Raw genomic sequence first — 27,518 nt, 5'->3', positions numbered from 1 at the left:
CCCTCTTTCCATCTCTTCTTTAGTTTCGCATCTTGCATTCTAAGCAGGTAGGTGACCTTTCTGCTCCCTGACTTTTCCACACATTGTCTGTGTGTGTCTGCGACACATTCATTGTGGTGTTTGCTCTTATGTATGTTGTCAGCACATATACACATGCCTACACAAAACTGTGTGATATATGTTCACCATATTTTGAAGTTCATACACTGTGAAAGCACTGTGCACATCACTTCGTAGATGTCCTCACTCATTCCTATGTGGCTGATCACCCCCCACCCATTTGTACGGCTTCTTCTGTGATAGGGTTTCATCATCTTTTTCTACATGAGGAGAATGAAACATGTGTTTGTATAATGTGACAACATGGCAGCTGTTCTTACTATGGCTATCTCTGTATAAAATGCTAAATGTAATTTAGTTTTTTTGTTTTGTGCACATATTACTTCAATAAGTGTCTTACAAGGCAACAATGGGTATATGACACTAGAATAAAATTAGTAGCAAGCTAGGCGTCCCCCACCACAACTTTTGCCCTACAAATTCAAATTTGGTGACATCTTTAACACCCCAATAACATAAGGGTTAGTCGTCAGCTATTTGGCTGGCAGCTGGCACTTATGGAACTCACTGGTCTAAGCTTTGCCTGGACAACATGACAGCCATAATGCAGTAGTACTGCTTGTCCTAGAAGGATCATTTTGATATATTTTAGAGTGGAATTCCTTTTTTATTTTATATGCAGATAGTTTTATTTATTTTATTACAGATAGTTTGGAAACAGAGAGAGAATGGAAGGAGGAGATATAGCAGGAATACAAGATGCAGGAATTGAATCTAGTCTCTGGTGGGAAGGCACGTGCATGCTCGCATTACACGTCCCGGTAATCTGTCTGGCCCGTGGCTTTGTGAATGTTGACCTTTTTAAAGATCTTACTTACTCACATCGGCTGCGGAGAGTGTGATCACACAGTCTTCCGGAACAGCTGGTGCTCTCATGCATGTTTCAGTGCTATTTGTCTCGAAGCGAGCATAGAAGTAGTTTGGTTCGTGGCACTGGGCAGCTCTTGGCTGTGCTTCCCTTTGTAGTCTGTAATGGTTTGCAAACCCTGCCACATCCGACGAGAGTCAGAGCCAGTGTAGTACGATTCACTCTTAGTCCTGTATTGGCGCTTTGCCTGTTTGATGGGTCGGAGGGCATAGCAGGATTTCTTATAAGCTTCCAGGCTAGAGTCCCGCTCCTTGAAAGCGGCAGATCTAGCCTTTAGCTCAGTGCTGATGTTGCCTGTAATCCATGGCTTCTGGTTGGGGTATGTATGGTCAATGTGGGGACGTCGTCATCGATGCACTTATTGATGAATCCAATGACTGATGTGGTGTACTCCTCAATGCCATCGGCGGAATCCAAGAACATATTCCCGTCTGTGCTAGCAAAACAGTCCTGTAGCTTAGCATCTGCTTCATCTGACCACTTTTTTTGTATTGATCGAGTCACTGGTGCTTCCTGCTGTAGTTTTGCTTGTAAGCAGGAATCAGGAGGATAGAATTATGGTCAGATTTGCCAAATGGACGGCGAGGGAGAGCTTTGTGGCGTAAAGGTGGTCCAGAGTTTTTTTTTTTTTTTTCTCTGGTTGCATATTTAACATGAAATTTGGTAACACGGATGTAAGGCTACTAGGAGCGCCGCCTCTGGTTGAGAGTTTTCCTGTTTGATTATGGTGGTATATAGCTCAAGGAGTGCGTTCTTTGTGCCAGCATCAGTCTATGGTGGTTTGTCAACAGCTTTGAAAAATACAGAAACTCTCTTGGTAGATAGTGTGGTCTACAGCTTATCATGAGATACTCTACCTCAGGCGAGCAAACCTTGAGATCTCCTTAGACATCGTGCGCCAGCTGTTATTTACATAAATACATAGACCGCTTCCCTTTGTCTTACCAGACGCCGCTGTTCTGTCCTGCCGATACAGCATGTAACCAGCCAGCTGTAAGTTGATAATGTCGTTGTTCAGCCACGACCCTGTGAAGCATAAGATTAGTTTTGAATGTCCGGTTGGTTAATCTTCCTTGTAGGTCATCGATTTTTATTTTACAAAAATTGCACGTTTGCAAGCAGATTGGAAAGAAGTGGGGTTTATTCGATCGACTACAAATTCTCAGAAGGCAGCCCAGCCCTCTGACCCCTTTTTCTTCGCCCTCTCTAAACGCAACTGACGGATCTTGGCCGGCAGTATGTCATTCACGTCGAACTCATTAATGGAAAAAAAGGATTCCGCCAGTCCGTGGTGAGTAATTGCAGTTCTGATGTCCAGCAGTTATTTTCGGTCATAAGAGACTGTAACAGCAACATGATGTACAAAAAAGTAAAATGATAAGTTACAGACCATGCAAAGAAACACAATTGGTTACGAATATGTAAAATGTCAGCCTTGTTCTCCGGCGCCATCTTGTATCAGGATGAATCCATTACCTGGTTGCTAAAATTCTTAATGTTAACCTAATTTCAGTTTGTGACAAAACAAGCAATATATATTGTTGAGAATAATTGTACCATCTAAATTGATGTGAAATATATTTTCCATAACCGTAAAATATTGTATTTAAAGCTGTTTGACGCTGGGGTAAAAAAAAGAAAGTAAAAGACGCAAAAACAAAACGTAAAAACGGACGCATAGAAATTGCGCACATGAACAGATCTACCACTTCTTAGACTTGCTCAATGAGAATGACAGATGTATAAATCACATTGCTATGTGAATTTGGTCAGGTCGCCCAAAAAGTTAAACATTGCTGTTGTGATGCACAATATATCGGTGAACATATCGGAATCGGCTGATGTCTGGTTCAACACCGATGTGAACATCTCTGGTACAAGGTCCCACCTCGACAACAGCCAGTGAAATTGCAGGGCACCAAATTCAAAACAACAGAAACCCCATAATTAAAATTCCTCAAACATACAAGTATTTTACACCATTTTAAATATACACTTCTTGTAAATCCAGCCACAGTGTCTGATTTCAAATTGGCTTTACTGCGAAAGCACACTTTGCGATTATGTTTGGTCAGCGCCTAGACACAGAAACCCATACAGCCATTTTCCAACCAAGGAGAGTGTCACAAAAGTCAGAAATAGCATTAATTAATTCTGGCCTTTGATCTTCATCTGGTTGGAAGAAATGGTCTCCATGTTTGACAACAAATGTTTGTTTTGCCCAAACTGTTGCATATACCCTGACTGCTTGCAAAGACCTGCATTTAGTTAAAAGAAATTCATATTAGCAGGCACTATCAACACCAAGATGAAAAGTTTCAAAAAATATATATAATTGATTTTAAGAAACATTGATGTTTATGGTTTAAAATCAATCCTCAGGTTGTTTTTGTCATAAATAATCAATAATATTTCACCCGTTTGACAAAAGCTTGATTCAATGGAAAATTAAACAGGCACTGCATCGATCACGTGCAACGCAAGACAAGTCTGGAGATAAACTGTAATATCATCAAATGTGTTGTTTCCCGATTTTTAGAGAAAAACCTGAAACAATGCCTAAAGACTGGTCATGATTAATCGGGAAGCCATTATGCCATACTTTTATTTTGAAGGTCCTAAGTCTTTGTATGGTGGATAGCTTTCAATGGAAAACAGCCACCATTAATCAAATAACAACTGTCTTTTAAATTTTCCTTTTTTAGATGACATATCAGTTCTGTTATACTCAGACATTATTTGAACAGATTTTGGAAACGTTAGTGTTTTCTATCCAAATTTAATTATATGCATACCCTAGCTTCTGGACCTCAGTAGCAGGCAGTTTAATTTGGACATGCTTTTCATCCAAAATTCTGAACCCTAGTGAAGTTCAAAACCGATGTCAAAGCTACCGTGCATATGTATTTGACTGAGCAAACAATAGCAGTCATTTGATGATAAGAATGTTTACTGAGACAACTCAAAGGCAAAATGCATTAAAGCCAAGATGAAATTACTTTTTGTTCTGTGTGGGTGATGTTGTCTTTATTTAACTAGGCAAGTCAGTTAAGAACCAAGTGTGCTATTTTTCAGATGTTGTCCTACCGGAGTTTCACAGTAATAGTGTCAATTGTGCGCGCCCTATGGGACTCCCAATCACGGCCGGATATGATACAGCCTGGATGAAATGCAGTGCCTTAGACCGCTGCGTCCATGTGAATGCTTAAAAGGCCGCTCTCATTTTTAATATCGGTTATCGGTATCGGTGTTTTTTGGCAATGAAAATATTTGTAAATTGGTATCGGCCAAAATTGTCATCAGTGCATCACTACATTGCAGCTTTCATTTAGGTTAATTAGATTGGTTGAAAGTAGGCTCTTGGTTTGTCCTAACACAGGTACAAGCTCAGGGAGCATGAAAACAGATTTTTGGGGGGTGGGAGTGGCACCAACCGAGACAGTACTACCCTAAAATTGGCTGATAATAAAACACACATTTTCATTCCCCGTTTGAGAACGCTTTCATACGGTGGTTCCTGCTGAACGCAAGCCAGCTCTCTGCAGTAGATCAGACTAGACTCCTTTTGCTACTTGCGTCATGGGAGGGGGAGGTCTGGCCCACATGCCTGTCACTCCTCATCAGCCAGTCAGGCATCAAGAGGCCACCCTAAGGGGTGCCTCGGACGCAAAGAGTCATTGGAGTAGAGGACGGGGTAAAAAGGGGTTGTCTGTGTGGTTACTTTGTAGTTCATTGAGAAATGTGTGAGTGCATGCTTGTGTGCGCACGTGTGAGTGCCTGGTGTGTGAGAGGGCTGACGTTGCTGTGACGTATGGAAACTCTCTAGAGGGGCTCTTAAGAGCAAGACTGTGCAAGACACATATGTGGTCCGAGACGGTGAATGACGCAAATCATAAATAAAAACCAAAGTTGATGCTCAAATTCAGTGTGTTTGTTTATTACAGTTCACTCACATTTTTCTTTGTACATTTCAAAGAGGGTGTGGTAGACTGGTTTGGGTGTACTGGGCAGAAGTTCCCCAATGCTCAGATACAAACATGCATGCATGGAGTTCACATATTCAATGTACACATCCACACGGTTAAAAATACACACAATCTGTTACTCACGGATGCTCGTTACTCCCACCCAGCCTCGCTTTTTGAGGAGCCAATCACGAGCCGCAATGTCATGAATATGAATCGAGTTGAGTCCCGTGGCTACAAGGTTCTCCCGTATCCAAGTGCGGAGCTAGTTATAGCCCCTGATCTAAAAATACAACCACTGTTCCTGCCAACTACAGCGTCACGTTTCTGTACACTCTCACCTCATTCTAATAGTGCACCTGTGTACAGTGTTTTCCATGGTGCTGATCTTGAGTCGGTATTTCATTTACCCTGGTAATGGTTAAGGTTAGGATTGGAGGAGGGGAAGCTGTTCCTAGATCAGTACCTAGAGTAAACTTTACCCCAAAACGTTTTCCCCATAGAAATGGGTGAAGATGAAGCACCTATCAGGGCTGGGTGATTATGGCTTAAAAATATCTTGATTATTACAAACGTACGGGCAATTCACAATATAAATCTCGGTTTGAATGTTTCCTCTAACTGTTCAACAAAGCTTATTTAAAGGTGAAATGCACTGCATTTCAAATATCAGCAATAATCTAATGAATTCAGAGCTTGTGAAATTATACCTAGGCTAAATATAAGCCTTCCACAACCATAAGACCCACTAATGTAATTATTTTATGAAAATAATTTAATCATCATTTTTACAATCACTGATCTGGCTTTTAAGTCTGTCTATGAAAATTCCCTTTTTGTTAAATTTAACCAGAACCATGCATAATGCACATTTACTAATAATGACCAACTTCTTGTAGCAGACATTATAGAAAATTAGCACAGGTCTCATATTAACAATCTCTCAAGCAGAAGTCCACGTGCTAGTTGGTAGGTAGCTGATCTTTTTATATTTAAAGTCTAGCCAACTTGGTTATTTTTGCAAGCAAACAAAGTAGAACAGACTCTTCTGTCTATCTCCCAACTGTTTGAACAGATTGGTTGCCTGTCCACTGTTCAGATGTTGAAATCTATTTGTCAGAATGAGAAAGCTGCTAATTCCTTATATAATAGTTTTTTATGCTCATTGCACAGCTAGTATAACAGTATGCGGCAAATGCTGCTAGCAGTAAGTGGTACCACAATGAGGCGCATTCAGAATCAATGTTCATTGATACTCCTGTTTTAGTAGGTTCTGCTCTTCGCACAATTTGAGAAGTTGAGACATACAAATGGTATTGTTAGAAAGGTTTTCTTTATTACAGTAAAATATCTTATTGTGTTTCGGTGTCCTTGTGACCAGTTATGTTTGACCAAACCTCCAAATGCAAATGGCGAATTGAAACTGTTCATCTTTGTTGTTGTGAGTGATTGGGGAGTGGCTTGCGAGTGGGAAGTTGCACAGTACACATGGCACAGAAAGAGCGAAGGAGACCAAAACACTAATAAAAATATATTTGGACCTCGATTCTTGCGATAGAGGCATTTGGAATATTTGTGCTAAAACAAATAAGAATGAATTTGATATCGGCCAGCCCTACCTTCTATTCATTGTGATAATGATTCATAGGGTCATGGTTTGGTTTTCCCTTTGTTTCAGGGAGTGGATGCAGGGGGAGGTTTCTCACCAGGCATGTGTGTACACTGATGAGTGTGGAAATTGTACAGCATCAATGTAGAGCATTATATTTGCAGGAAAAGCAAGGAAGGAAATGTTTTGAGTGATAGCGTCACCATGTTAATGCAACCAAAAGGCAACATTTACAGTAGTACAAGCTTCTCTACTTTCTCAGTTGATTTCCATACCTGTTAGATGCATGCCGGTAAGCGTTTGTGTGGATACGCACTGAACAGGAGAACCGTAGTAATGTATTTGTATGTTTTTTTTATTCTTTCCCTCACCTTGAAATACCTTGAGGGGATTCCCACTGGTTCAGTCAGAGGATGATGGCTGCCTCCCAAGTGGCACACCTATTCCGTATATACTGCACTACTTTGACCAGGGCACATCGCACAACTTGGATCCAAGTCAAAAGTAGTGCATTATATAGGGAATAGAATACTTGAATATTCTATTCGATAAAATACTTAAAAGTACTAAAGTAGTTTTTTGGGGTCTCTATACTTTACTTTACTATTTATATTTTTGACAACTTTTACCTTTACTTCACGACATTCCTAAAGAAAATGTACTTTTTACTCCATACATTTTCCTTGACATCCAAAACTCGTTACATTTCGAATGCTTAGCAGGACAGGAAAATGGTCCAATTCACACACTTCTCAAGAGAACATCCAAAGTCATTCCTACTGCCTCTGATCTGACTGACTCACTAAGCACAAATGCTTTGTTTGTAAATGATGTCTGAGCGTTGGAGTACACCCCTGGCTATCCTTTAAAAAAAATGTAAATGGTGCTGTCTGGTTTGCTTAATATGAGGAATGTGAAATGATTTCTACTTTCACTTCTGATACTAAAGTATATTTCATCAGTGACATGTACAGTTGACACTTAAGTATATTTAAAACCAAATACCTTTTGACTTTCACTCAAGTATTGTTTTACTGGGAGACTTTCACTTTTACCTTAATCGAAAATGACTCCAGTATCTTTTACTCAAGTATGACGATTGGGTACTTTTCCCACCACTCCCATTTGGGGTCCAGACAATTAGTGTGGCAAGGTATACCGGTACCACGGTAATATCACGGAACCAAAACGTCATGATACTTATGGTAGCAACATTTTTTAATACTGTAGTACCGTTTCATATGATAGTACCAGATTGTCGGGCCATACCGATTTAAAGAACCCTCTACTGCCTCTTATGAAATGTTTATTAAGTCAGTTTTGTTTATAAATTCTGTTAAATGAATTAACAGCAACTAGTCACTAGTATGCGCAGGTCTGATAATGTCCACTTAATTTTCTTGGGTTTCTGTTAGGAGAATGTGGTGCAGGTCATTTGACTGGCAACATTTACATTTACTGGACATTTGAGAAATCTGACGGGCCCATGTGCATTGGGTGCGTAAACTGATTAGGGCGTCCACCCAGAGGAAATCTATTCAGATACTTTGAAGCAAGGAAAGACGTACCTCGTATTAAAATGTTCAGGTTTCGGGGCGGCAGGTAGCCTAGTGGTTAGACCGTTAGACTTGTAACCAAAAGGTTGCAAGATCGAATCCCGAGCTCACAAGGTAAAAATCTGTCATTTTGGCACTGAACAAGAGTTAACCCACTGTTCCTAGGCCGTCATTGAAAAGAAGAATTTGTTCATAACTGACATGCTTAGTTAAAAAACGTTAAAAAAAGTTTCAAAACCTTTATTTAACTAGGCAAGTCTGTTTTTAAGAACAAATTCTCTTCTTATATGTTTTCCAAATGCATAGCCTACTGCCTCCAGCTCATCCAGGCTGTATCACAACAGGCCATGATTGGGAGTCCCATAGGGCGGTGCACAATTGGCCCAGCGTCGTCCGGGGCAGGCCGTCATTGTAAATAATAATTTGTTCTTAACGGACTTGCCTAGTTAAATAAAGGTTACATTGCAAAGTAGTGTGTGACGCGCTGATGAAGCCTGCCTCCCATTTGATGCTGCTGGTCTCGCGGAGCCTGACATATTTTCCGCTCATAGGATATACGCCTGTGATAAATCAGATACACAAGGAATATACTGTAGCCGACACGCGCTCATTTTAATTCCATTAAATTAGGCAAATTAACTTAATAAGCATGACCGGTCAAATGGTTTTCCATCGACTGGTATTTTCACCAATGAATAGGTTAAAGTTTTTTTTCGCTATGGGATTTTTTCTTCTAGACAATTGGCTGGCTCCAATGTTAAATTAATCGGCTTTTCAACAACAACAAAAATGATAGGCCAAAAGCCGGCTATTACCAGCTGACAGATCCTGTTTCATGTGCATATCAGGTGTGGAGGCTGTAATCCACCAGCCGAAGCCACTCTCCGGCTGCTCTTCCTACACATCTATTCCTCCATCAGTTTTTAACATATTGTTTATTCAGACCCTGATCAGCCTTCTGTTGTTACATCTGACACATTGGAGCAGCGCTCAGAGCGAACAAAGTGGATGCATTCTATATAATTTCAACCTTGGTATAACCAAGAGAAACTGCTTCGAGACGGTCATTCTTGCAGCTTTACAGCAAATGAAAGGTCTTGTCTCTAGCTCAAACGTTTGAAGAAATTACTCATATTACTGGGGCTACCTTTTTTTCTTGATGTGCGATTTCTGCTGATATCATTTCACAAACCATGTTGTTTGCCATTTTAAACTGATCCGGGGCCGCTAATTATTGTTTGGATAACATGCGTTGTTCAGTCATGTTACCTAGCTAGCTAACAACCTGGTAACTTGACAGTATGTCTCGGCAAATTTTGATTGACACAGGAAGACAGCAAAAGGGTCTGCTACTCATGAGATGTGCTGCAAAGGTAGTTTACATTAGGCCTATATGAGATGTGCTGCAAAGGTAGTTTACATTAGGCCTATATGAATCCTATCTTTCTGGTGCTCCTTACATTCTGTTTGGTGCCCAACTTTTTAAAGTTGGGAGCAGAGGTTATGGGTTTGTGTGTTTTGAGGGAGACCGTGTTTGAAGGAGAGAGCATTTGTCTGTGTTAACTGAAGAGTAAATGTTTCATGCAGGGTTTTCCTCCTACTGCCACAATGACATGCAAGTCATGATGAATGTCTATTCCTTCCTCCCATTCCTCCAGCCAAATCACAGGCAGGCCTTTGCAAATATGAGCAAATCAGCGATTCTACGCTGTCTTCTATTATATAGTGTGACGTTAAATTCAATGTGTAGTTTTGAGTAGAAGTGTGAATATCGGTGACAGTTTTTTGTGTAGCACGTGCATAATGTTTAGAAAATGTGAACAAGTGTAATGGCCATCGGATGGGGCAAACAGGATGCTAGGCCACTCAGATCTTTTCCCACTGTGGTATCGCAATGCTACTCGCGATTAGTGATGCACCGATATGACATTTTTTTACCGATACCGATTGGCCATTATTTTCCTTGCCAATAAACCCGATACCGATATCAAACAGCGGCCTTTTAAGCATTCTAGTACAGTTAAATAGTTAACACATGCACGCAGCGGTCTTCGGCACTGCATCTCAGTGCAAGAGGCGTCACTACAGTCCCTGGTTCGAATACAGGCTGTATCACATCCGGCTGTGATTGGGAGTCCCATAGGGCTGCGCACAATTGGCCCAGTGTCGTCTGGCAGTCATTGGAAATAGGCACAAATTTGACTGACTTGCCTAGTTAAAAACAGGTTACACACACACACCCACCCACCACACTAACCAAAAAGTAATTTTGTTGGCATTTTCGCATGTCCCACTACCAGTAAAACATAATCAAAACTTATTTCTTTCACTTACTTGCTGTTCCGTTGTTTCATTCTCAACCAGGATTTCTATGGAACGCCGCTTGGGTCTTTGCGTGTCAAAAAAGATACACGTCAAATAACATGACATAATCTGTTTCAGTAGCTATAGGTAGCTAGCTAACTATATAGCTAGTTGTCATCTAAAATAATCCTAATTTACAAGACAGTTCTTATTTGATTAATGGTGGTCGGACCCATCTGTGAAGCTTGCCTCAATAAGGATTAGCCACAATAGTGGACTTTGCTGTTTGCTTGCAAAATAAAAGTATGGCATAATTACACTTTGTATAGATTTGCATCACTGTCAATTACTTTTAATTTGAAAGCAAACCGCAAATTTCACTTGTGCCTAATCCTTATTGTGGCTAGCTTCACAACACAGTCCGGTCGAGCCTCACTAGCCAGATGAAGCTAGCTGGTTGCTTATAACAGAAGCTTTGGGCAACAGGGTTAATTAGCTGGCTAGTTATTTGTTTTCATGAACTGAAGTACCATTTCAATAGGCGAACAACAATACTTACTCAACAAGGATTCCTAAGAATAATGAAAATGACTGCAGTTTCTACTGGTCATCGTTTGCAGGCTGGTTGTATTGTTGTTAGCTAGGTACCAAGCTACAGCTAGCTACCCCAGAAGTTGCGGTCAAACAAATGATGCTTTATTACTAATGTGGTATTGTAAACACATCGTTCGTGGCCGGTGTTTGCTGACTTCTTTTTTTTTTTACAGCTTTGACAGTGCTACTGTATCTTTTATGACACACAAAGACCCAAACGGTGTTCCATAATATGTTCTGTATGTCGTGAAGCTAATAGCAGTGACGCTATTGTTGTGTAACTCCGATAGGACATCTGAAAAATAGCACACTTGGTAGTGTGTACCGGCGCTTGACCAGTCGGCGAAAGCCAACATCACACACGACAGAGAACGGTTGATTGTCAAGGGCAATGAATTCCATTATCTTGGCTTTAATGCATTTCACCTTGTTGTCTCGCTGAAATGTTTTTACTCTTTCGAATGACTGCTCGACTTGTTGATTCCTCGATCCACACAGCAGACATTGTGTGGGCTAGGTTAGGAATGATGTGTTGCATGTGTAGCACAATTTATGTGCCGTTATTACGTCATGTACCTCAATCAAATACCTCAATCTTACATCCGCTGATATCTCGAAGTGCTGTACAGAAACCCAGCCTAAACCCCCAAACAGCAAGCAATGCAGGTGTAGAAGCACGGTGGCTAGGAAAAACTCCCTAGAAAGTCCAGAGCCAAGGAAGAAATCTAGAGAGGAACCAGGCTATGAGGGGTGGCCAGTCCTCTTCTGGCTGTGCTGGGTGGAGATTATAACAGAACATGGCCAAGCTGTTCAAATGTTCATAGATGACCTGCAGGGTCAAATAATAATAATCAGTGGTTGTTGAGGGTGCAACAGTTCAGCACCTCAGGAGTAAATGGCAGTTGGCTTTTCATAGCCAAGCATTCAGAGTATCTCTACCTGCTGTCTCTAGAGAGTTGAAAACAGCAGGTCTGGGACAGGGAGCACATCCGGTGAACAGGTCAGGGTTCCATAGCCGCAGGCAGAACAGTTGAATCTGGAGCAGCAGCACAGCCAGGTGGACTGGACAGCAAGGAGTCATCAGGCCAGGTAGTCCTGAGGTCCTCCGAGAGAGAGGAAAGAGCGAGCGAAACAGAGAATTTAGAGAGAGCATACTTAAATTCACACAGGACATGGGATAAGACATGATAAATACTCCAGATATAACAAACTGGCCCTAGCCACCCGACACAAACTACTGCAGCATGGAGACTGAGACAGGAGGGGTCAGGAGACACTGTGGCCCCATCTGACGATACCCCCGGACAGGGCCAGACAGGCAGGATATAACCCCACACACATTGCCAAAGCACAGCCCCCACACCACTAGAGGGATATCTTCAACCACCAACTTACCATCCTGAGACAAGGCCGAGTATAGCCCACAAAGCTCTCCACCACGGCACAACCCAAGTGGTTATATACGATAAATAGGAATGCACAGTAGCTTTGACATCAGTTTTTAACATCGCATCAGCCGATTCCGATATGTTCACCGATTTATGTCGTGCATCCCTACTCGCAATATTCCCCCTCGGGAGACTGAAAAGTTTTGGCATGGGTCCTCAGATCCTCAAAAGGTATGACAACTGCTCGGCCTCTGACTGCAAGGCACTACAGAGTGTAGTGCGTATGGCCCAGTACATCACTGGTGCCAAGTTTCCTGCCATCCAGGGCCTCCACACCAGGCGGTGTCAGGGGAAGGCCCTAAAAATGGTCAAATCTCCAGCCACCCTAGTCCATAGACTGTTCTCTCTGCTACCGCACGGTAAGTGGTACCGGAGCGCAAAGTCTAGGTGAGGCTTCTAAACAGCTTCTACCCCCAAGCCATAAGACTCCCGAACATCTAATCAAACCCAGACTATTTACATTGCCCCCTCTCCCCTTCTTTGACACTGCTGCTACTCTCTGTTATCATCTATGCATAGTCACTTTAATAACTCTACCTACATGTAGATATTACCTCAACTAACCGGTGCCCCCGCACATTGACTCTGTACTCCCCCTGTATATAGTCTCGCTATTGTTATTTTACTGCTGCTCTTTAATTACTTGTTACTTTTAGATTTATTCTTATCTGTATGTTTTGTTTTTACTGCATTGTTGGTTAGGGGCTCGTATGTAAGCATTTCACTAAGATCTACACCTGTTGTATTCCGGGCATGTGACCTAATCAAATTTTATTTTATTTATCGTGATACTTGACTTGGTGTTTTTGTTTTGTTAGCAAAATGTTGGTAACTCGACCACTACAGACAATTTGGCAGGGTACTGGTCCTCGTTCGTCCTCTGGGAGAGGAGGGAGTCGGGAGGAGCGGACAGGCAGCCAACACATGTTACAGCACCCTGTCACCGCTTGACAGAGGCTGCCTAATCACACGGGTAACGGTGCGTCACAGGGACTGTTGCCGCGCAGACCCCATTAGCCCTTATGGGAAGTCTGTCAAACACACACAGTAAGCGCACGCACACTATTAATTCCCTCACTCACTTTAACACACACACAGTACACCCACACTCGGATACAAAGCCTGTCGTCCATCTATGAAGCAGTGACTAATTTGCTGCACACATGAGCAGTCAAAGATGAAAATGCCTAATGTTCTACTCTACTTCAGCAGGCATGTCAATCATCTCTCCAGCTCTCTTTAAAGCCTGTATTCTAGTTACACTTCTGGAAAATGTCTATGTGGACTTGTTGGGTAACATTCAACTATCGTTCTGTTATTGTTGGAATAAAAGGGGCAGTCCAGAGGTTCGACAATTAGGTGTCACAGCAGCTGCCCAGCAATGGTATTGACTGTCTGGTATAGTACATGTCCGGAGGTGTGCAGTTTAATCTCATTGAATGGTAATAGCCAGAATGCAGCATCAGTATAATTAGTGATGTATACTAATTACATAAGTTATTAGTGTACATCACTAATTACTCGTGTAATTAGTGATGTACACCCTAAACCAGGGTATTGATCCTAGACAGAAGTTTGATTTAAACTGTTACAGTATCCTATACTGTAGGATACAGTATATTTAGTGATGTACACTGATTACACAAGTAACACCCTAAACCAGGGATCATCAACTAGATTCAGCCTCAGGCCAATCTTTTCTTGAGAGGATGGTCAGTGGGCCGGAACATAATTACAAATCATTTGTACACTGCAAATTGACTGCAAGAAGCCCAAACAGATATATAATAATTTCAAACCATGCTTGCATTTACATACGATCACATATACAGTATCTCTCTAATATGCGTGGGAACAATTTTCCAAAATTAAAATCACTTAGAACTGATTTGCTGGTGTTATTTTTTGTCTTTTGTGTCTATCAATAATAACTTGCGTGGCCAAATAAAATTAACCCGCGGCCCAAATTCTGCCGGCGAGCCGCAAGTTGGGGAACTCTGCCCTAAACTATTTATAACAGATGTTTAATCTTAGTGTTGTACCCTGAAATGCTCATGTTGTTCATCTGAAACATCTGTTCAATGCAGCTGCATTGTCATCCAAAAAACACTGATGCAACTGCTCGATGATCTGAATGTGGCCCTGTTGTGTTGGGCTTTTTTAAACGTCAGTGAAGCGCTTGAACACTCACAGTACCAACAATTATCATCAGGAGATGACAATCATATGCTCCAGCCATTCCAGTCAAGATACAAATCCAACTTCTGTGCAAGAAGACAAAAGTATTATCTTATTTCACTTTCAAACCTGATTTTGTTCTTGGCTATTTTGTTTCCTTGATTTCCGTGATGAAAATTACAAATGATCCCTGGCAATGAGTTTGATTGAACGAGATTATGATTGTAGATGGCATCTTTCTCTCTTCTTTTCACAGCTCTTTCGTGAAGTCAGGATCATGAAGATCTTGAATCACCCCAATATAGGTAAGACCAATCATCACAATGCAAGTTATTTTCAAAAGCAATGCAAGTGTGAAGCGAGATTGTACCGTATTAATACTAACACTACCATATTACTACCACTTCACACGACTTCTTTCAAACCTATTGTACAACATCCAATTCATTTGTATCCATTTCTTTCCATACTCTGTGACGTGGACAGTTTTGAGAACAGAGCTATCAAAAAAAAAACAAATTAAATATCACCCAAAGACTCAATTTTTTTAAATTGAACTAGGCAAACAAATTCTTATTTACAATGACTGCCTACCCCGGCTAAACCCTAACCTGGGCCTGTTGTGCTCCGCCCCATGGGACTCTCGATCACGGCCGGTTGTGATACAGCCTGGAATCGAACCAGGGTGTGTAGTGACACCTCAAGCACTGAGATGCAGTGACATAGACCGCTACGCCAGCTCGGGAGACTTGGCCTAGGATAAGTACATGTATGCATTGTCTTCCTATTAATGTCTTTAAGCTACTTCTTGTCCAGAGCAAAACATTTGCCTCTATCAATGGGACTTGCCAGGCTAGATAAAGGATACATCAAATAAAAAGAATGACAAACTAATAACAAGAGAACTTGATGGAAAGCGATGCGGCATTTCCAGGATGAAACGGCATTCCGGGATGTGGCTGTGCAGTGACAACTAGGGAAAAGGGAGCCGGCAGTCCTTATTAGTATGATTTGATTTCAACCAGATCCCATTCCGGTTGACTTTGAGATGCTCCTTTTCTGGGCCGGCCCATTCCGGCTAGCCAGCGCGTGGTCGGAAGTACTCCCATAAAACATATTTTGGACTGGGGGATGGCTTCATTAAGACCCTGGGCCTGTGAATGATTACACAATACACACGCACACACACTTCAAGGCAAGGGCAGAGATTTATCTGAAGGTAACCAGTGTCACTTAAAAAACCCAGACTCGCCAAGTTGCTTTTTACAACCCATTATTCACCAACAGATACAATTTCTTTCAGCCATAACTGGCATGTACTGTCTTTCTGTTTTGGGGTTTATGTTTCCAATCACGGTAATGTCTGCAGTACCTTTTTATTGTTGTTCAATTTAGGCTGATGAATCCCATTTTTAGAACTAATCCAAATCTAACGCATCTGACCTCCTGACCTGATGGGAACAGGTTGAAGCAGTAGTTGAGTGGTAGCCTGAGCGCCAGTCTGTTTTAGAGATCATGCCAGCTCTTTGCCACGCATTATGTCAAACATGTTTGACTTGACAATGACAGCTATGTAGTTGCTAAGAGCACAAATAGATCTGGGACCAGGCTAGATGAGTGGATGGGCAGGGCTGGCAATTATTAGGGTGGCTTTGCTCTCGATAGCTGGCTTATTGTTTTAGGTGGGATAGTTTAGGGTGGGTTGTGCAGGCAGTCGCTGATATTGAATCTTAGAGGCCATCTTCTGCCATTGTGGCCTTGAGCAGGGCACTTAGGTTCTAAACTGCTCTTGGGATGTGCATATTGGGTTTTGAGGAATTTGAATAAAGGAGACATCTATTTCCAAGTCAATGGACAATTAAGTAATCGTCATTATATTTTAATAGTCAGGTCAATTTGACTTGAGTCCAACCCTGATCAAACCTTCAGTCTCTTACTTACCTGTCTCTTTTCCTGTTCTATGCCCAGAGTAATGAAATGAGTGTGACAGGAAGGGGGTCATTTCATTCCTCTACATGTTGAAACAGACTCAGCGTGCTGGTCTCCACTAGAGGTCGACCGATTAATTAGGGACAATTTCAAGTTTTCATAACAATCGGTAATCAGCATTTTTTTGGATGCCGATTACATTGCACTCCACGAGGAGACTGAGTGGCAGGCTGACTTCCTGTTATGCGAGTGCAGCAAGAAGCCAAGGTAAGGTGCTAGCTAGTATTAAACTTATCTTGTAAAAAAACAATCAATCTTAACATAATCACTAGTTAACTACACATTGTTGACAATATTACTAGTTGATCTAGCTTGTTCTGCGTTGCATAATATCGACGCGGTGCTTGTTAATTTTTCATCGAATCACAGCCTACTTCGCCAAACGGGTGATGATTTAACAAGCATATTCGCAAAACACTGTTGTTGCACCAATGTGTACCTAAACATCAATGCCTTTCTTTAAAATCAATACACAAGTATATATTTTTAAACCTGCATATTTAGTTAATATTGCCTGCTATCATTATTTTCTTTTAACTAGGGAAATTGTGTCATTTCTCTTGCGTTCAGTGAAAGCAGAGTCAGGGTATATGCAACAGTTTGGGCCGCCTGGCTCGTTGAAAACTGTGTGAAGACCGTTTCTTCCTAACAAAGACCGTAATTAATTTGCCAGAATTGTACATAATTATGACATAACATTGAAGGTTGTGCAATGTAACAGCAATATTTAGACTTAGGGATGCCGCCCGTTAGTTAAATACAGAACGGTTCTGTATTTCACTGAAAAAATAAACGTTTTATTTTTGAAATGATAGTTTCCAGATTTTACCATATTAATGACCTAAGGCTTGTATTTCTGTGTGTTATGTTATAATTAAGTCTATGATTTGATAGAGTAGTCTGATTGAGCAGTGGTAGGCAGCAGCAGGCTTGTAAGCATTCATTCAAACAGCACTTTCGTACATTTGCCAGCAGCTCTTCGCTGTTCTTCAAGCGTTGAGCTGTTTATGACTTCAAGCCTATCAACTCCCGAGATTAGGCTGGTGTAACCGATGTGGAATGGCTAGCTAGTTAGCGGGGTGCGCGCTAATAGCGTTTCGATCGGTGACGTCATTCGCCCCGAGACCTTGAAGTAGTTGTTCCCCTTGCTCTGCAAGGGCCGCGGCTTTTGTGGAGCGATGGGTAACGATGCTTCGAGGGTGGTTGTTGTCGTTGTGTTCCTGGTTCGAGCCCAGGGAGGAGCGAGGAGAGGGACGGAAGCTATACTGTTACACTGGCAATACTATAGTGCCTATAAGAACATCCAATAGTCAAAGGTATATGAAATACAAATGGTATATAGAGAAATAGTCCTATAATTCCTATAATAACTACAACTTAAAACGTCTTACCTGGGAATTTTGAAGACTCATTTTAAAAGGATCCACCAGCTTTCATATGTTCTGAGCAAGGAACTTAAACGTTAGCTTTTGTACATGGCACATATTGCACTTTTACTTCCTTCTCCAACACTTTTTGTTTTTGCATTATTTAAACCAAATGGAACATGTTTCATTATTTCATTAAAATGTATTTGTCTGTGGCATGTGTATTCCGCACACACATAATACCCCCCACATGTGTGTGCGTGCGTTTGAAAGAGCCTTTATGCATCCAGAGCAATGAGAAATGAATCACTTTCTTTGTACAAATCATGGCTTTGTTTTTTTTTTCATATACACAAAAAGCTTATCTCTCAAATGTTGTGCACAAATTTGTTTACATCCCTGTTAGTGAGCATTTTTCCTTTGCCTTTGTGGCATATCAAGAAGCTGATTAAACAGCATGATCATTACACAGGTGCACCTTGTGCTGGGGAAAATGAAAGGCCACTTTAAAATGTATAGTTTTGTTACAAAATACCACAGATGTCTCAAGTTTTGAGGGAGCGTGCAATTGTCATGCTGACTGCAGGAATGTCCACCAGAGCTGTTGCCAGAGAATTTAATGTTAATTTCTCCACCATAAGCCACCTCCAATGTCGTTTTAGAGAACTTGGAAGTACATCCAACTGGCCTCACAACCGCAGGCCACGTGTAACCACGCCAGCCCAGTACCTCCACATATGGCTTCTTCACCTGCAGGAGTATTTCTGTCTGTAATAAAGCCCTTTTGTTATAAAAACATTCTGATTGGCTGGTTCTGGCTCCCCAGTGGGTGGGACCTATGCCCTCCAAGGCCAACCCATGGCCGAGTGTGTGCATCCCTGCCAAGTCATGTGAGATCCATAGATAAAGGCCTAATTCATTCATTTAAATTGACTGATTACCTTATATGAACTATAACTCAGTAAAATCTTTGAAATTGTTGCATGTTGCGTTTATATTTTTGTTTGGTATAGATGCACCCTTTTTGTCTGACAGGATGTGTTGTCCTCATTGGCTGTCTTCACTCATCCACTATTTCTCTCCTTTTCTTTCCAGTTAAATTGTTTGAAGTCATTGAGACTGAGAAGACACTTTATTTGATAATGGAGTACGCCAGTGGTGGTGAGTATGAACAAAATAATGATTGAATCTAAAATGACTGTCTTAACTATAATGCTCCCCCCCCCCCCCCATGCACAGTATTTTATTGGGCAAGTGATACATGTTTTGACCATGATTGTCTTTTCCCGGTTCAGTAAGCACACATTCTCTTTCTTTTGAGACATTTGTATATTTTGTCTGCACCTTAAAGAGTAACTGTACAAGCACATTGGCAGACAACTCCCAGGTATTGGAGAGCCGCATTGTGTGCAGGCTTTTATTCTACATCAGCTAAGACGCCAAATTATTCATATTATTCTGGTACAAACTGAAGATTGTAATTAGCTGATGACTTGAATCAGGTGTGTTAGAGATGGCCTGGAACAAAAGCCTGCACACCTGCGGCTCTCCAGGACTGGAGCTGCCAAAGCTTTTTGGTTTGCTGTAGATGTTTCCTCACTCACTCCAGACCTCGCTCTTTCTTTCTCTCGACCTGTCCAGGTGAGGTATTTGACTACTTAGTTGCACATGGAAGGATGAAGGAAAAGGAGGCTCGGGCCAAGTTTCGCCAGGTGAGTTACTGCTAACACTCAGTCACACACAACTGCAGACTCACATGGACACGGACACACTCCAGCAAGCAAACACACACTTACACACAGAGTATAGCGATACAAGCGCGGGCGTGCGCACACACACTACTGAAAACCACTGTGTGAAGAGGTGCAGTGATGTCACCAGACATATCCTCTGTCATCCAGTGGAGAGGGAGGAATGAAAGGCACTGCAGGAGACGGGTCCGTGCTCTGAATAAATATATGAGCTAATGACCTCCTGGGAACAGACAGTGCGTGTATGACTGCATTTATGTTCATGTTCTACAGGAAAAGGGGGGATACCTAGTCAGTTGTACAACTAAATGCCTTCAACTGAAATGCGTCTTCCACATTTAAGCCAGCCCCTCTGAATCAGAGAGGTGCAGGGGGCTACCTTAATCGGCATCCACGTCATCGGCGCCGGCTGTCTATTAGGGTGTGTGTCATGCCACTGAGTCGTACAGGCGAGGTTGGGCATGTCTCTTACAGTTTGTGTGTATTTTACAAGCCAGGCAGTGTGTGAGTTGATAACATCTCAGTAAAGTGTGTGTGTCTGCGAGCGTGTGTGTGTGCTCATGAAATTCCCATATCTGTTACTCAGCACAAGCAGACCTCATGCTGATTCACCAAACAGAAATACAGAACATCATAAGAAGTACTTTATTACTCCCCTAGTGTACTTCTCTGTCAACCCACACTGTGTTTTGGCATCGCAGCATCCTTGCGTGACTAAGTGAAAATTTGACTTAAGCGGATTCCCCTTAAGTATATAAGGTTAGTCAATGGCCCTGTCTAGAAACAAGGGACTGAGCCTTTCCTCTAGACTCTAGTGGTAGTCCTTAAGCATAGCAGAATCCTTTTATGAAGTGTCTCTCCCAAGTATATAAGGTTTGTGTTGGTCAATGGCCCAGTCCAGAAACAACCCCTAGCCCTATCCAATACCCACCACATTTGTAGATCTGAAGCAATTGGATAGGGGGTAAGGAACATGGCAAAAAATTCAGAGCTAAGGTCAATCTATTACTATATTGCTGACCCCTATCCAGTCCTTTCAGATATACCTAGGAGTCAATATAGAATTGCACAAAACGTCTAAACTGTTCATTTGAATGGTGCAAATGTCTAACCTTTTCTTTGCATCCTTCCTTTACCTCTCCTTTGAGCTAACTGTAAGGTGACCAGATGTCCCCAATTTCCGGGACAGTCCCCGATTCTGGTGACCTGTCCCTGGAAATGTCCCCGATTAGCCCTCAAAGAAAAAAGCAACTCAGAAGTTAAAATGAGTCTGATATTTAAATAATCAAACACTGTATCCAATCAGATTTGCATGTAAAAATGCTGTCTTTCACTGTACCCAACTCGTTTACCTTTTTATGTTAATATTTATCAGTGATAACCTATATTGTAACCACCGCATGAACGACCGTGCCTCCAACAGCATAGCTACCAAACTTGGGTGATAGGCTACGATTAAGATCTGTAGAGGGGTAATCCATTTTTCGCGCAGCTAAAATCTGCTCACCTAAGCTAAGAGATCAGTTCCCACATTATGTGTCTCAGAATAGGACTGCTGATCAAGGATCTGCTTTTTTTGATCGTTATGAGATAATATGGACCGAGGGGACCTGATCCTAGGTCAGCATTCCTACTCTGGACATACTTTATGAATTCGGCCCTGGAAAATATGTGTTGTCCTATCCAGTCTTGTCAGAATTGATGTAGCGTTAGCATACCTCGAGGGAGGAACGATGACTTATCTATGTAGCATTCAAACAGAGTACCCTATCTCTGACTGATGAGAGATTTGATTAGCCTTATTGCAATCCAACCTCTGCTAGGAATGGGGACTAATTAATTTGTAGCGTAGAATAGCTTAGCGGCTAATGTTGACTAGCTGTAGAGATTCATTAGCCGTCAGTAGAGCGATTGCGTAGCGGCTAAATCTACCATTGAGATTTGTTAGCTTAGCTTGGTAATTTGATGATTTAGTTAAATCAAGTGTGTTAATGCTGGGGTAGAGATGTACAGCCTGAGAGACCCCTAGGAATGGATTGGGAAAAAATTGTCCCCCTCCAACAGAATTTTCTCTTTCAGATTGTCTCTGCAGTGCAGTATTGCCATCAGAAGAGGATCGTCCACAGGGATCTGAAGGTGAAAACCAATACCATACATGCTGCTGTAGCATTGGAACTTTATGCCATCAAGGGTCACACACACAGTGACTCACTGTCTGAGTGTGTCTGAGTAGACGTTGATCGATACAGATTGAGAGACAGACACTCACTCTTTCTCTCTCGATCACTGTATATCCGTCTTTTTCTGTCTGCTGTGTGTCTCGTATACAGATACTCACCCTCCTCTTCCAATCTCAAATCAGGCTGAGAACCTACTCCTGGATGCAGACATGAACATCAAGATTGCAGACTTCGGCTTTAGCAACGAGTTTACCCTGGGCAGTAAGCTGGACACGTTCTGCGGCTCCCCGCCCTACGCTGCCCCAGAGCTGTTCCAGGGGAAGAAGTATGACGGGCCCGAGGTGGACGTCTGGAGCCTGGGGGTCATACTGTACACACTTGTCAGCGGCTCACTGCCCTTTGATGGACAGAATCTAAAGGTGTGTATGGTGGGGGGTGGTTGTGTGTGTGTGTGTGTGTGTGTGTGTGTGTGTGTGTGGATTTTGGGGGATATTCTGTATGGAACCTATGGGTCATAATGTTATAGGTATCGGTTGAAGCTCAGTGCTAAATTCCAATATGACACCAATCTCGATAAAAATTCGCAAATCTACTTTATTGGAGGTACACAAACACACTCCCCGCCTCTTTAGTCATGAGCATTTCTTTAACAGGGTCATTAGCAATTGAGTTATAGGAGTATTTGTTGTGCCTACCTAGCTAAAATTCTGGACGTCAGATTAAAATGAGACTATAGCATCCATAAAGTGACCCGTCCTTTAAGAAACAACGATGTGCTACCCTTTTGTAGCATTTCTGACAATGTTAACATATTTGTTTTTTTGCCCAAATGCCGAGTAATAACACTGGGTCAGTTGCTCGGCAACAACACAGCTACTTGCACCATGCTGCCAGTCATAAGTGTATGCGAACAAACCTAGGCTACTGTATATAGCTAGGTATATGGTGGTATTCAAGCTGAGGTTAATTCATAAATGCAAGCAGATATTTTGGTTAGCTAGGAAGCTAACTAGCAAACATTAGCTTGCTTGTACAAAGTCCCGCAGCTGTCCTCTGAAGCCAGCTAACACTTGTCAGCTGAAAGCTAGCTAGCTAATGGACAGGCAAATAAAGGTAGCTGGCCAATGAATGTAGTTTTGATTAGCTAGGTAGGTAGCTCGCAATGTAATGTTAGACGAGAGCTAAAATCATCATGTGTTAACTGCTGATCTAGACTCTTGCGTTTAATCGGAGCCCAAAAAAATTCTCAAATAAACTAGCGAACGTCCTTGGTTGCTATGAAAGCCAATTTAACTTTAACTAGCTAAGTAACTTAAGCCACCCGAAGACTAACGTTGGCTAACGTTGATGGCCAGATCATTCACCACAATATATCATACTTTCTTAAGCAAAATATAAGTAGTTAGTTAATGTTACTTTGGGAAACCGCCAAGCTAATCACTTTCATTTGCATTGTACAGACCGAGCTACGGTAACGTTAAGACGAGGTAGCCAGATTTCAGACATGATAAACACTGCAGTTAGCTACGCTACATTTCCTCGACTAAGAACAACCAAGACCACAACACAAACCATAACAGAGAAAACAAATTGCTTTGTTAAGAAACTGTAAATTAGCTATGTTGAACCGCATATAATATATGGTTGAACCCCAAACGCACATGTACAGATAACCATCTGTTGCACTTTGCAAGGCTAACAGCATCGCTGTTTCAAACACGTGTTGAATAAATTCCAGCTCTGGCATTAACTCCCTCTCCTGGCGTCTTTACATTTATAACCCAAATGTGTGCTGACTGATCAACAGTGTCAAATGACTTTTCAGTGTGTACACAGAACATCCGAAATCGCCATACACAAGCAAAACATAGTCGGGGCTCCACACACTGCACAAGGTTAAAATAACATCAGAATCATTGCTTGGTTACGTGACTTGCTGTGTGCCAGTTTGGTCTCATAGATGAGAAGCAACATACTAAATGTAAATCAAGGACACTGAAATTAGTATGATATGTTACATTTGGTATGCTTACAAAAAACAATGTTCCTATTTCTGAAGTTAATCTCTATTTTTGGTGTTTTATTTTTATTTTTTATTTAACCTTTATTTAACCAGGTAGGCTAGTTGAGAACAAGTTCTCATTTGCAACTGCGACCTGGCCAAGATAAAGCATAGCAGTGTGAACAGACAACAGAGTTACACATGGAGTAAACAATAAACAAGTCAATAACACAGTAGAAAAAATGGGTCTATATACATTGTGTGCAAAAGGCATGAGGAGGTAGGCAAATAATTACAATTTTGCAGATTAACACTGGCGTGATAAATGATCAGATGGTCATGTACAGGTAGAGATATTGGTGTGCAAAAGAGCAGAAAAGTAAATAAATAAAAACCGTATGGGGATGAGGTAGGTAAAATTGGGTGGGCTATTTACCGATGGACTATGTACAGCTCCAGCGATCGGTTAGCTGCTCAGATAGCAGATGTTTGAAGTTGGTGAGGGAGATAAAAGTCTCCAACTTCAGCGATTTTTGCAATTCGTTCCAGTCACAGGCAGCAGAAAACTGGAACGAAAGGCGGCCAAATGAGGTGTTGGCTTTAGGGATGATCAGTGAGATACACCTGCTTGAGCGCGTGCTACGGGTGGGTGTTGCCATCGTGACCAGTGAACTGAGATAAGGCAGAGCTTTACCTAGCATGGACTTGTAGATGACCTGGAACCAGTGTGTCTGGCGACGAATATGTAGCGAGGGCCAGCCGACTAGAGCATACAAGTCGCAGTGGTGGGTGGTATAAGGTGCTTTAGTGACAAAACGGATGGCGCTGTGATAAACTGCATTCAGTTTGCTGAGTAGAGTGTTGGAAACTATTTTGTAGATGACGTCGCCGAAGTCGAGGATCGGTTGGATAGTCAGTTTTACTAGGGTAAGTTTGGCGGCGTGAGTGAAGGAGGCTTTGTTGCAGAATAGAAAGCCAACTCTTGATTTGATTTTCGATTGGAGATGTTTGATTTGAGTCTGGAAGGAGAGTTTACAGTCTAGCCAGACACCTAGGTACTTATAGATGTCCACATATTCAAGGTCGGTACCATCCAGGGTGGTGATACTAGTCAGGCGTGCGGGTGCAGGCAGCGAACGGTTGAAAAGCATGCATTTGGTTTTACTAGCGTTTAAGAGCAGTTGGAGGCCACGGAATGAGTGTTGTATGGCATTGAAGCTTGTTTGGAGGTTAGATAGCACAGTGTCCAAGGACAGGCCAGAAGTATATAGAATGGTGTCGTCTGCGTAGAGGTGGATCAGGGAATCGCTTGCAGCAAGAGCAACATCATTGATATATACAGGGAAAAGAGTCGGCCCGAGAATTGAACCCTGTGGCACCCCCATAGAGACTGCCAGAGGACCGGACAGCATGCCCTCCGATTTGACACACTGAACTCTGTCTGCAAAGTAGTTGGTGAACCAGGCAAGGCAGTCATCAGAAAAACCAAGCCTACTGAGTCTGCCGATAAGAATATGGTGAAAGCCTTGGCAAGGTCGATGAAGACGGCTGCACAGTACTGTCTTTTGTCGATGGCCGTTATGATATTGTTTAGTACCTTGAGCGTGGCTGAGGTGCACCCGTGACCGGCTCGGAAACCAGATTGCACAGCGGAGAAGGTACGGTGTGATTCGAGATGGTCAGTGACCTGTTTGTTGACTTGACTTTCGAAGACCTTAGATAGGCAGGGCAGGATGGATATAGGTCTGTAACAGTTTGGGTCCAGGGTGTCTCCCCCTTTGAAGAGGGGGATGACTGCAGCAGCTTTCCAATCCTTGGGGACCTCAGACAATATGAAAGAGAGGTTGAACAGGCTGGTAATAGGGGTTGCGACAATGGCGGCGGATAGTTTCAGAAATAGAGGGTCCAGGTTGTCAAGCCTAGCTGATTTGTACGGGTCCAGGTTTTGCAGCTCTTTCAGAACATCTGCTATCTGGATTTGGGTAAAGGAGAACCTGGAGAGGCTTGGGCGAGTAGCTGCGGGGGGGCGGAGCTGTTGGCCGAGGTTGGAGTAGCCAGGCGGAAGGCATGGCCAGCCGTTGAGAAATGCTTGTTGAAGTTTTCGATAATCATGGATTTATCGGTGGTGACCGTGTTACCTAGCCTCAGTGCAGTGGGCAGCTGGGAGGAGGTGCTCTTGTTCTCCATGGACTTCACAGTGTCCCAGAACTTTTTGGAGTTGGAGCTACAGGATGCAAATTTCTGCCTGAAGAAGCTGGCCTTGGCTTTCCTGACTGACTGCGTGTATTGGTTCCTGACTTCCCTGAACAGTTGCATATCGCGGGGACTATGCGATGCTATTGCAGTCCGCCACAGGATGTTTTTGTGCTGGTCGAGGGCAGTCAAGTCTGGAGTGAACCAAGGGCTATATCTGTTCTTAGTTCTGCATTTTTTGAACGGAGCATGCTTATCTAAAATGGTAAGGAAGTTACTTTTAAAGAATGACCAGGCATCCTCAACTGACGGGATGAGGTCAATGTCCTTCCAGGATACCCGGGCCAGGTCGATTAGAAAGGCCTGCTCACAGAAGTTTTTTAGGGAGCGTTTGACAGTGATGAGGGGTGGTCGTTTGACTGCGGCTCCGTAGCGGATACAGGCAATGAGGCAGTGATCGCTGAGATCCTGGTTGAAGGCGGCGGAGGTGTATTTGGAGGGCCAGTTGGTCAGGATGGCGTCTATGAGGGTGCCCTTGTTTACAGATTTAGGGTTGTATCTGGTGGGTTCCTTAATGATTTGTGTGAGATTGAGGGCATCTAGCTTTGATTGTAGGACTGCCGGGGTGTTAAGCATATCCCAGTTTAGGTCACCTAACAGAACAAACTCTGAAGCTAGATGGGATCAATTCACAAATGGTGTCCAGGGCACAGCTGGGAGCTGAGGGGGGTCGGTAGCAGGCGGCAACAGTGAGAGACTTATTTCTGGAGAGAGTAATTTTCAGAATTAGTAGTTTGAACTGTTTGTGTATGGACCTAGAAAGTATGACATTACTTTGCAGGCTATCTCTGCAGTAGACTGCAACTCCTCCCCCTTTGGCAGTTCTATCTTGACGGAAGATGTTATAGTTGGGTATGGAAATCTCTGAATTTTTGGTGGCCTTCCTGAGCCAGGATTCAGACACGGCAAGGACATCAGGGTTAGCAGAGTGTGCTAAAGCAGCGAGTAAAACAAACTTGGGGAGAAGGCTTCGGATGTTGACATGCCTGAAGCCAAGGCTTTTTCGATCACAGAAGTCAACAAATGAGGGTGCCTTGGGACATGCAGGGCCTGGGTTTACCTCCACATCACCTGCGGAACAGAGGAGGAGTAGTATGAGGGTGCGGCTAAAGGCTATCAAAACTGGTCGCCTAGAGCGTTGGGGACAAAGAATAAAAGGAGCAGATTTCTGGGCATGGTAGAATATATTCAGGGCATAATGCGCAGACACGGGTATGGTGGGGTGCGCGTACAGCGGAGGTAAGCCCAGGCACTGGGTGATGATGAGAGAGGTTGTATCTCTGGACATGCTGGTTGTAATGAGTGAGGTCACAGCATGTGTGGGAGGTGGGACA

The 27,518-nt window shown here is 42.6% G+C and overlaps 1 protein-coding gene across 3 annotated transcripts in view; it reads left to right on the top strand.

The window, feature by feature from the left end:
• The window catches only part of mark1 (MAP/microtubule affinity-regulating kinase 1), an 87,976-nt gene that overhangs the window by 40,348 nt on the left and 20,110 nt on the right, over positions 1-27,518 (top strand). For all 3 annotated transcript variants that reach the window (XM_064946956.1, XM_064946946.1, XM_064946965.1), the window contains 5 exons: positions 14,899-14,947; positions 19,094-19,159; positions 19,640-19,710; positions 21,829-21,885; positions 22,112-22,348. In XM_064946956.1, coding sequence (XP_064803028.1) covers positions 14,899-14,947; positions 19,094-19,159; positions 19,640-19,710; positions 21,829-21,885; positions 22,112-22,348 — 480 coding nt within the window. The remainder of the gene's footprint in view (positions 1-14,898; positions 14,948-19,093; positions 19,160-19,639; positions 19,711-21,828; positions 21,886-22,111; positions 22,349-27,518) is intronic.

This window comes from Oncorhynchus masou, chromosome 4 (genome assembly GCF_036934945.1).
Source record: "Oncorhynchus masou masou isolate Uvic2021 chromosome 4, UVic_Omas_1.1, whole genome shotgun sequence".
Classification (NCBI taxonomy): domain Eukaryota; kingdom Metazoa; phylum Chordata; class Actinopteri; order Salmoniformes; family Salmonidae; genus Oncorhynchus; species Oncorhynchus masou.
This window is presented reverse-complemented; position numbering and strand designations above follow the sequence as displayed.